Source organism: Bison bison, unplaced genomic scaffold (assembly GCF_000754665.1).
Source record: "Bison bison bison isolate TAMUID 2011002044 unplaced genomic scaffold, Bison_UMD1.0 scf7180017864160, whole genome shotgun sequence".
Taxonomy (NCBI): Eukaryota; Metazoa; Chordata; class Mammalia; order Artiodactyla; family Bovidae; genus Bison; species Bison bison.
Window position 1 is genome coordinate 7086233 of NW_011494732.1, and position 11676 is coordinate 7097908.

The 11676-nt window shown below is 44.8% G+C and overlaps 1 protein-coding gene across 1 annotated transcript in view; it reads left to right on the forward strand.

The window, feature by feature from the left end:
* Positions 1-11676, forward strand: part of CAMKK2 (calcium/calmodulin-dependent protein kinase kinase 2, beta) — a 53736-nt gene that overhangs the window by 19470 nt on the left and 22590 nt on the right. Inside the window, exons 4-8 of the mRNA XM_010841426.1 lie at positions 3708-3755; positions 4406-4459; positions 5171-5222; positions 7416-7549; positions 9386-9422. Of these exons, the coding sequence (XP_010839728.1) occupies positions 3708-3755; positions 4406-4459; positions 5171-5222; positions 7416-7549; positions 9386-9422 (325 nt within the window). The remainder of the gene's footprint in view (positions 1-3707; positions 3756-4405; positions 4460-5170; positions 5223-7415; positions 7550-9385; positions 9423-11676) is intronic.

Sequence of the window (11676 nt, forward strand, 5' to 3'; positions counted from 1 at the left end):
TACACCAGCTGCTGGCAGTCCCTGGACCCAGAGCATCTTCCGGTCAGAGAGAGCCTCTAGCAAAGAGACCCTCACTATGGCAGTTAGAAGTTGTGCCAGGGACTCTGAAATGGGGCTGACGGGTCAGTGAGAGTCCTCAGCACTGTAAGTGCACTTCTCCCATGATTTTTACTATAAACTTCTGGGAGGTAGGTTGAAACTCAGATCCCCAGCTGGTTCACAGGGCCTGATCCACCCCTACCCCACCTCCTACCTTTGTACTGCCAACTCAGGGCTCCAACCTTACCCACTTCTTTGTCTTCCTCAGATGTCCAAGCTCATTCAGTCCCTTAGGCCTTTACCTTCTTGTGCCCTCTGTTTGAAACCCCTCCCTCCTGCAGATCTCTTCAAGGCCATCTCCATCTGGCTTCCAAATCTCAACTCAGATGTCACCTCCTTGGAAAGGCCTCTCAGACACCCCTTCTAAGCAGCCTTCAGCCCCTCTCTGGCCTGTTGACTGTCCTTCATAATACTTGTCACCATCTGATTATCTGTGTCTGTTAAGTTGTTTATTGCTGTCCCCCTGCCACCCCCAGCTAGGATGTTAGGAACAGTCCTGTTCACCACAGGGTCCCTAGCACCTGGCATAGTGCCTGGTGCATGGTGGCTCAAATTCCTTGTTGAAGGAAGGAATAAATTTGACTGGGAGAAGGCTGGAAATCCAGAATGACATTCTAAAGGAGTTGATATTTAACTACCTTCTGAGGGCTAGGTATAATTTTCTCAGTTGGCGATGGGTACACACTGAGAGTTCACTGCAGGGGAGTGAGCACAGCATGAGCAAAGACCCCCAAGGGAGAAAGCCATTTTAAAATTGTTATTGTTTGTTTCATTTCCTAGTTTATTAACTAGCCACAGGCCACCTAGGTGACAGAGGTAGTTTCATTCCTCTAATATTTTAGTTTTAAAAGTATGATTACCATACTCCAGCTAAGTACCAGCTATGTACACCAACATATTTCTTTTCCATAGATTTCAGGATAGGTTAGGGATTCAGTTAGCGAGAGTGTGGGGCCCCAAAGGGGAACACTGTGGCAACAAGGCTGGAGGGAGAATTTCCGTTTATATCAGCTTAGAGAAACAAATCTCCCAACAACAGTGGCTTTAACACAATAAGGCTTATTTATCATGTAAAATAAATGCATAGGGTTAGGCATTGTGTATTGGTGAGATGGTTCTGTTGTTGCTTTGGTCCTTAAAACCTCATGATGTCAAAATGGCTGTTGTGGCTCAAGCCTTCACAGCTCCATTCCAGGCAAGAAGAATGAACAGGGAAGGAAAGCAAAAGCTGTGTGCCTCCTGAGTCAGTCCTCTTTCCTGGAAACTCTACCCAGCAATTTCTACCTGTCTCACATTAGCCAGAACATAGTGACATGGCCACCTTAGGTGTAAGAGAAGCTGGAAAATTGCAGTTTTCCAGCGTGGACTGTTGCCACCCAGTGTTCCAGTTATAAGGAAGAAAGGAGAGACTGGTATTTGGTGGGCAACTAGTCATCTCTGCCAAGGTCAGAGCTTTCGAGGGTCTGAAGGCTAGACCATGAAGTCAGGACTTGACCCTGGAAACAGCAGAGAGCTGGGCTGATGTGGTCAGAGTGGATTCTTGAAGATGAATTCAGCAGTATGTGGGGGTTGGATTCGAAGGCAGTGAGACCCCCTAAGACAGTTCTGCAGGGCCCCACCTCTGCCTGTCACATCCCTTCAGGACTCGGGGGAATGAAACAGTACTGGAGAGAAACATGAAACAAACTAAAAAGCCCAGCAGTGAGGGGAGAGCTCTGTGGGCCTGACCTGGCCAGGTCAAAGATACCGATCTGAGTGGAACCACCTCCAGTCAAAGGGAGTTGAGAACTGATTTAGTGTGACACTGTTTAGGCCTCCCCTAACCCCATCCCAAAACAGTGCTCTGTATTTTCTGCAGGTGCACGTATGCGTGCATGTACACAGAAAAAGACCTGGAAGTTTATACATCAAACTGATATCAAGGTTCGGGGAGAGGGATAGAACTGGGGCTTGGGAGGGGGTTCCAGGGAAAGTTGGGCTTCTCTGAAACACTTGATGGTTTGCTTTCTATCATGCTTCTCTTCCCAGTTTCCTATATCACTTAACATTTCCCCCTAACTCTATTGAGGTATAATTGAAGTGAGATAAACTGCACATATTTCAGATGTGCAGTATGGTCAGTTCTGATGTATGTATACATCTGTAAAACCATCACCCCTATCAAGATCCCAGGCCTTTCCAGCACATCCAGCAATGCATCCCTCCCCCACTTCCCCTTTCCCAGGTACTTGCTGACTTGTTTTTGATCACTATAGATTAGCTTTCAAATTCTGGAATTTTATATATGTGGAATCATTTAGTATGTACTTTTTTTTTTGCTTAGCTTCTTTCACGATATAGTGATTTTTGTGATTTATCCATGTTTTTGCACATATCAGTAGTTCATTTCTTTTTATTGCTAAATAGTATTGGACTGTACGGATATACCATGGCTTATCCACTTACCTGTTGATGGGCATTTGGATGGTTTCCAGCTTTTGATTACTACAAATAAAGCTGTTGTGAACATTTGTATACCCGTCTCTACATAGACACGGGTTTTCCTTTTCTTTCTTTAGAGTGAGAACCTGGATGTAGAGTGACTGGGTCATATGGGAAATGCCTGTTGAGAAGTTTTGCCAAACTGTTTTCCAAAGAGGCTGTACTTTTTAAATTCCCACCAGCAGCCTCTGAAAGTTTCATTTGCCCTACATTCTAACAATACTTGGTTTGGTTAGTCTGTTTCACTTTAGCCAATTTGGTGAATGTGGTTTTAATTTGCATTTCCCCAATGAGTAATGATGCTGAGCATCTTTTCATGTGCTTATTGATCATTTGTGTATCTTCATTAGAGAAATATCAAATCTTTAGCCAATTTTTTTTTAACTGATGAGTTATAGGAGTTCTTTATATATTCTGATTACCAGTCCTTTGACTATGTATTGCAATTTGTTTCTCTCAGTCTGTGGCTTGCCTTTTGTTTTCTTAGTAGTGTTTCAAAGAGCAAAAGTCTTAACTTTGCTTGAAATCCAATTTATCATTTGTTTCCTTTTATATTTTGCACTTCTTGTACAAAAGAGACCCTTTCAGAAACTGTTAAGAAACCTTTCTCCGCCCTAAGGCCATTCAGATGTTCTCTTCTTGTATCATTTTGCATTTTTTTTTTACAGAATAGCAGTCATGGATTATTGTTTAATTTTACCTTAACTTTTAAAAAATAAGTAAATAAAATGAACGTTTGAAAAGTGGGATGAACCTTTAAAATGGGTATTAAAAGAGTACATACTATATGATTACAGTCTCACAGTGTAAAAAAATTGTGCTGGTGGAGACTTCTCTGGAGGTTCAGTGGTTAAGACTCCATACTTCCATCGGGCACAAGTTCAATCCCTGGTTGGGGAACTAAGCGCACACGTGCTTTGTGGCGTGGACAAAACAAAAACAACTGTGGTACTAGAAGTCAGGATAATGGTCACCCTGGACAGGGGCCAGCATATGGGAGCTGCTTCTGGGGAGCTAGGAATGTTCCCTTTCTTGGCTTGGATTCTGGTTAAGGCGTTTGTTTGTGAAAAATGTATCTTGCTACAAATTTACAATTCATATTCTGTGCGTTTCTACTTACTTTCCAGGATTGTGTACAGCTGAATCAGTACACACTGAAGGATGAGATTGGAAAGGTAACTATCCCAGGAGACAGGCTGGTTTTCCGTACCTACCAAGGATGTCTTGGATACTGTGGCTCTACCCGACTAGAGCTGGGAGTGAGTGAGGAATCCTTGGAGAACAGGCTAGGAGGGGGAGGGTTTTGTTATTAATGGCCCGTCTGTTTTGCTTTATTTTGTTTTGTTTTTACATCAGACTGTGTTTCTACAAAAGCTCACAAAGCTTCCAGAGTAATTCTGTATCACCAACACTGGTGTTGGTTTTTTTTCCTTCTTAAGGTATTCTCATATCTGTTTTTGCTTTTACATCAGTATCGATGGACAGTATCAAAATTCAAAAACTCAAATGTCAATAGAGAGCAAGTGAGTAATATATGTGAAAAAAACATGCTAGGTATAATACAATAGGGAGTGGTGAGGACTGTGGCAAACTGTTAACACATGGAAATGATTATGACTCCATATCCACATCAGAATCTGGGTTTTTATATCTGAACTGTTTTAAATGTTGGCCATTAATTCAAACATTCTAAAAACCGGAGATCCAACACAATACAGGGCAGATTTTGCCAATAGGCTACCACTTTGTCACCTCTGTATTAGGGTCCTTATTTTGTGGATCATAATTTCTGGATACTGTGTCACGGGCATCTCCCTTTCTCCAGGGCTCGTATGGCGTGGTCAAGTTGGCCTACAATGAAAATGACAATACCTACTACGTGAGTACCCACATCCTCCTCCCTGCCCTCCTCCTTGTCCAGAGAAAAGGCCTTCTATCCAGAACTTGGTTTCCTGGAAGGTTTTCTTAGCTGTTGTCTCATTTTATTTTTAGGTCACGTTTATTTTATGCATTAGGAAGGAAGTGGGGAGGTGGGGAGGTGAAGCGATTGGCCCAGGAAGATTGAGTGAATAAATTCAGCAAATATCTCATATCCTTTCTCTGGGCTGCCCTTTCTACATCCTCCATAGCACCAAGAACTAAGTGGTCATAAGATAAATTGCCCTTGTTTCTGGGGCTTTGGAATCGGTCCAGTATGGGTTCATATCCTGACTCTCCCATGTGCCAGTTGTGTGTCCTTGGGCAAATGACCTAAATGCTGAACATCAGTTTCTCCACATGTGAAATATCCCTTGCCTATCATGCCAGCTCACTCATGTCTTGATTTAGTGGTAGCCAGTCCCAGGGCTTGTGGTCTCCCAGATGGGAGAGCCAATCTGGAACCTTAGAAGTACCTTCTAGGCTGGAGGGACCCCGAACGTCCAGCCTCCACATAACCCGTGGAGTTGACCCATTCCAATGGCAAGGTGCTCACTACGTGGTCCCAAGGCTGCTGGTGTGCCAAGAGCTTGGGCAGGCTCAGGAGTGGAAGGAACTCTCCCTCCATCATCCTCTCCATTTTAATCAGGATGCGGGGTCTTTTCTCCCACAGGCAATGAAGGTGCTGTCCAAAAAGAAACTGATCCGACAGGCGGGCTTTCCACGTGAGTTTGCCGGGCCTTTTTTTTTAGTTGCAGAGGCTGGGGCAAGACAGGGAAGACTCACTGTATGGTGTCCCCTGCAGAGTGTGCCCTGGGTGGATTCCCCAAAGATAGTGCTGGGCCTCTGGCTGAGGTTTTTAAAAATTCATTTTCTTGTAAAAATATTTATGAAAGGAATATAGGTATCAAGTAAAACAAAAAAAATCTGTTAGAGGAAAACAGTCTGGTGGTTCCTCAGAAAGTTAAATGCACTATTACCATATGACCCAACAATTCTACTCTTGGGCATATGTACCCAAGAGAACTGAAAACACAGTCACACAAGCTCATACATGAAGGCTCGTAGCAGCATGATTCAAAATAGCCAAAATGTAGAAGCAATCCTAAATGTCTGTCAGCGGATGAATGAGTAAACAAAAGGTGGTCTGTCTAGCCAATGGAGTATTACTCAGCCATAAAAAGGGATGAAATTCTGATATATACCTCAACACAGATAACTTTGAAAACATACTAAATGAAAGAAGCCGGACACAAAAGGCCATATATTGTATGATTCCACTTACATGAAATGTCCAGAATAGGTAAATCCAGAGACAGAAAGCAAATTAGTGATTCCTAGAACCTGGGGTTAAGAGGGAGTTGGGTATGACTGATGATAGATAAGGGTTTTTTTTTTTTTTGAGGGGGTCCGTTGGAAATGTTTAGGACTTAGTGGTGATGGCTGCAGAACCTTGTGAATGTACTAAAAAGCATTGCATTACACATTTTAAAATGCTCAATTTACAAAATTTAATTACCATAAGGTATTTCAGTTATATCTACAACATGCAAAAGAATAGAAGGATGTATAATGGAGGTCACAGATTTCTTGCTGTACTCCTCCGTCTCTCTATAGGCACCCCACCCACCACTTTTAGCTCTTTCAGGAGCTGGTAATTACTGCATGTGATCGGGTGTAGGTGAGCATATCAGAGGCGGCTCCAGCATAAGCTCCCTGCCAGTGGAGCTGAGCAAAATGTCCGCTTGAGCCAAAAAGAGAAAATAGATAAATGTAAATCCCCCAACCCCACCCTGTCACTACCAGCACCCTGATCCTGCTTACCTGAACTCTGAGCCAGATAATATCCTTATGTCATTATTTCTTGATTTATTAATTTCTGACATTTACTTCTGACTTCCTCTAGGACAGCTTAAACCAGTCCTTTCTCATCCCTTTCCCCAGCTGGGCAATGAGGTGATTCCAGGATGTTCAGCTCCCTTGTCACTACCATTGTCACTTTCCTTCTTGTTCCAGCAGGTGCAGCAGGTTTCTTTCCTTTGAACTTGCCTTTCCTCAGTCCACATCCCACTTCTGATACCTGCACCTCGGCTTTTACTTTCCAAGGCTGACACATCTACATTCCGTTCTGTTAGTCACATTTAGATCCTTACTTACATGTAATAGGGCTTCCCTGGTAGCTCAGCTGGTAAAGGATCCACCTGCAATGTGGGAGACCTGGGTTCGATCCCTGGGTTGGGAAGATCCGCTGAAGAAGAGAAGGGTTACCCACTCTAGTATTTTGGCCTGGAGAATTCCATGGACTGTATAGTCCATGGGGTCACAATGAGTTGGACAACTGAGCAACTTTCACTTTCACTTTTCACTTACATGTAATATGCAGTGTAAGTGTTTTCACTGTGGACCTTTCCATCATTGTGACCTTCTGACTGTCAGTCACTACTGGGCCAAGCAAGTTCGTTTTTTTCCTCTCATCAGTTCTTACTTCTTTTCCTATCCCTGACTTTTTTTATCGCCTATATTTCCACATGAGTTGTGGAGGCAAGGAATAATATTTTTGTCCCTCTTATGGAGTGGGAATACCGAGCCCCAGGGAGGGAATGTTGAGATTGCTCCACTAGACCCCAGACTTCTTTTCCTTGTACCTCAGTGAACTTTTGATGCTCACTGTGACCCGGAGCATGGCGCAGGAAGAAGAGAATTAACAGAAGGCTGGGCAAGGGGACTGGGTCTCCAGCCTCATTAGTTTCCAGCATCAGAGAAGACAGATGAAAAGAAGGCTGATTAAAGCCCCTGGTGGCATCAGCCACTCCAGTCTTTCTGAGACACCACCCCCCATAAATTGTCCTGCTTACAGTCCCCCTCTGCAGAGGAGAGTCTCTTTGTCTTGACTCTGGGATGGTTCATGTTTCCTCCAGGTCGCCCCCCTCCCCGAGGTACCCGACCAGCCCCTGGGGGCTGCATCCAGCCTAGGGGCCCAATTGAGCAGGTGTACCAGGAAATTGCCATCCTCAAGAAGCTGGACCACCCCAACGTAGTGAAGCTGGTGGAGGTGAGATGAGGGGGACACGGAGGAGGGAGGAGGAATGGGGATGATCCAGCCTTGGCTCTGTGATTACCAAAATGCGACACCACTGGTTCCGGGGTAGAGCCACGTCACATCCAGCACTGTTACAGGGCTGAGTGGTGGTTACTTCTCCAGGCTCCTTCACCCCGTCATTGCATGTAATCCTCGCCCCGTGCTTAGACTGTTTATTACTCCCATTTTACAGATGAAGGAATTGAGGCTCAGAGGAGTACTGAGGCTTGCCCTTTACCTGTTTGTCTTTTTGGAGCTGGTTCTTTTTTTTTTTCTGGAGCTGGTTCTTTTTCTACTACACAAATGTGTATAGTTGTAGCATAAAAGCAGCCATTTGCCTGTAAACAAATGCGCCTGGCTATGTTTTGATAAAACTTTACTTATAAAACTGTTCTATATCAGCATTTCTCATGCTTTTTGGTCTCCAGACCCTCTTATGCTCTTTTTTTGAAGCATTTTTTTAAAAATTTATTTTTAGTTGGAAGATAGTTGCTTTAGTCAATGAGGTCACAAAGAGTCGAACATGACTGAGCGACCGAACTGAATTGCTTTACAATGTTGTATTGGCTTCTGCCATACAACAATGTGAATCAACCATGAATATACATAAAGTCCCTGCCCTCTTGAACCTCCCTCCCACCCCATGCTCTTAAAAATAATTGAAGATTGTAAAAACCTTTTGCTTATGGGGGTTATATTTATCACATTAGGATTTAAAATAGAGAAGCTAAAAATTATTTTTTAATTCATTTAAAATCAACAATAATCCTATACATTAATGTGATTTTTTAAAAAAGAAAAATAACAGAATTCTATAGATAGGCAAGTGCCTGGGTCTGACTTTTCCTGGAAGGGCAGGGCTTAGGGGTTCCAGGCTGGCTGTCCTGGGCCTCTGCCTCGGGTGCGTCCCTTTCTCAGGGTTCTTGTCCTGTGACTCTTGGCTGACTGGGGAAGTTGAGTATGATGTGTCAAGAGGTGGGAGGATCAGTCTAGCCCAGGAGCCTGCCTTTGTTTCTTCCCAAAAGAAGAGATGGCAGTTGCAGGCCATCTCCATCTGTCACAACAACTCACAATTTCAACCCATGGATGCTTGAGTTGCCGTCCTAGAGAAAACCCAAGGGCGCTTGGTTGGGGTGTGTGTCGGGTCCTGGCGGGATCTCCCTTCTCCTTCATGCCTTGTGGTGTGTGGGCTCCCAACAAGACCCTTTGACAGCTTGCCTGTTCATTCACTCGTCAGACATTCCCTGAGCATCTACTAGGTCCCTAGTCGTGTACAGGGCACCATGGAGGCAGCCGAGGTGGATGCAACCTGGTGCCTGCTCTTTGAAGAGAGGAAGATAGAAATTGTGATAAGGTGAAAACAGGAAGGCTGTGAAAGAGAGAAAGAAGGCACTGCAGCAGTTCCAGGCAAGAGGACATCATTTCCTGCTGGGGCAGGGGGATGGGGAGAGAATTTGAATTTTGACAATTCTGACAGCTGATCCATTGTCTCCTAGGAGACAAGTGGGTTTCTTATTCAAGCTGAGACATTTTCCAGGGGAGGAATCTGCCCCCTCCCTTATGTAACCTCCTTTCTGGGTGCTTTGGACCCTTGAAGATTGGGCTAGAAAGCGCTTATTTTCCAGATGGCCGTTTGGATCACACATTCCTGTGCCCTTCATCTTAACTGGGAAAAACAGTGGAAAGCACAGCCCTCCCGTTGGCAAGTGCAGTCATGTGGATGCTGCTTCCTCCCTGCTCATGTCTTTTCTCTCTCTTCCTCTCCCCTGCTTCTCATCTCCGGCCTGTTCCATGTGGCTGTGCCAACAGGTCTTGGATGACCCCAATGAGGACCATCTGTACATGGGTAAGAGAGCTCTTGCCTTCTGCCACCCTTGCTCATGCAGCTACACCTGCCCAAAGCCCAGGGGAACTCTCCATCCGGCCCCTGCGCCTGGCATCTCCCACCCTTTCCTGCTCCAGCGGGGCCCCACACAGAAGGCTGTACCCGAGGTTTAAAGCAGGAGGTGGAGAGGAGTTCTTGCTGGGACTTTATCTGGGTGTCCTGTTCATCCGTCTTCTGATATCTGTTGAGTGCCTACTGTGTGCTGGGTACTGTTCTAGGCACTAAGGATGCAATGATGAGTAAGAAAGATGAAGCTGGTGTTCTGATTAGGGGAAACAGCCAGTCACCAACTATAGTTGGCCTTCTGTGTCTGCAGGTTCTGCAACTGCAGATTCAACCACCTGTGGATCAAAAATATTACAAAGAAAAAATTCCAGAATGTTCCCAAAAGTAAAACTTGAATTTGGCATGCACTGGCAACTCTTTACATAGCATTTACATTGTATTAATGTAAAGGTATTACATTGTATTAGGTATTATATTGTATAAGTATTAGGTATATTGTATATTGTATTAGGTATATTACATTGTATTAGGTATTATAAAGTAATCCAGAGATCATTTAAAGTATAGGGGAGGATGTGTGTAGGTTATATGCAACTACTACACCATTTAAGGGACTTGAGCAGCTGTGGATTTTGGTATCTACAGGGTTCCTAGAACCAATTCCCTGTGAATACCTAGGGATAACTGTAAATAAAGCAGATGATCAACTTCAGACTGATGCTCTGAAGAAGATTAAATAGGGTGATGTGAGAGAGAGATGGAGGGGCCACTGCAGATAGGAGGTGAGCATTTAGCACCTGAATGTCGAGGACTCAGCCCTGTTAAATCTGGAGAAGAGCATTCCAGGTAGAGGAAATAGCAGGTCAAAGGCCCCAGGGCTGATGAGAGCTTAGAGTTTAAAAAATGTGGCTGCAGGAGAGAAAACCATGTAGGGAGGGAAAGTGAGGATGGAGGGCCTGGGGTGGGGGTGGGTGGCCCTGGTGGGGCATTTGGAGCCTTGAGGGCCTGTTGAAGGGTCCTGCACACAGACCTAGAAGGACTCAGGTATGTCCTCAGAGACCTTATTTTAAAAAATGATAGGGATACAGGACAGCGCTCAGTTCTCAGTATAAGCACTGATGAGGGAGGGAAGAGCAGGACTAATGCAAAGCTGGACAGCAGACTGTCAGGCCCAGGAAGGCATGATCAGCAGGTCACATGTCCCGGTGATGTGTGGCTGGGGGAGGCATTCAGACAAGCTTGTGTATTTCGAGTGGGTACAGATGACAGCCAGGAGGGGAATCAAGGAGATGAGTGGTGTGGGCAGGGCCAAGCCCAGCCCGGAATCCAGATGTCTGCTGGATGAGCACAGCACGATCCTTTGCTGCACAGGGAGTGATGAATCATAAAGTAATGGGTCTGGTTTGGAACTGGAGCTCAGAACTCAGTTTCCCCTAGAGTAGTTGCTATGGTTTCATTCCAAGGATGCTGTTGTTGCTTAGGATATTTTATTTCTCTTGCCCCCACGCAGGTATTTTTTGTTGGTTTGTTTGTTAAATTTGGCTGTGCTGGGTCTTAGTTGTGGCATGTGGAATCTAGTTCCCTGACCATACAGTTGAATCTGGGCCCTCTGCATTGGGAGCTCAGAATCTTAGCCACTGGACTATGAGGGAAGTTCCCTCACCCAGGTTTTATTATGAAAAATGTTAAAGTTGAAAGAAGAGTACAGGGAATACCTGTTTACCTATCACCCAGATTCAACAGTTAGTAACTTTTTGTCATATTTGCTTTATCAGTTTAGCCACCCACCCATCCATTTCTCTATTTTTTTTTTTCTGAACCATCCAAAAGTAAAGTAGCAGACATCCTGACACATTAGTTCCTAACAACCTTAGCCTGCATCTCCTAGTCACTTCAGTCGTGTCTGCCCCTTTGCCACCCTATGGGCTGTAGGGGCTTCCCTGGTAGTTCAGTCGGTAAAGAATCTGCCTGCAATGCAGGGGACCTGGGTTCGATCCCTGGGCTGGGAAGATCCCCTGGAGAAGGAAATGGCAACCCATTCTAGTATTCTTGCCTGGAAAATCTTAGGGACAGAGGAGTCTTGAGGGCTATGTCCATGGCGCGTTGCAAGAGTTGGACATGACTTAGTGACTAAACCATCACCACCATGGACTGTAGTCTGCCAGGCTCCTCTGTCCATGGGATTCTCCAGGCAAGAATACTTGAGTCA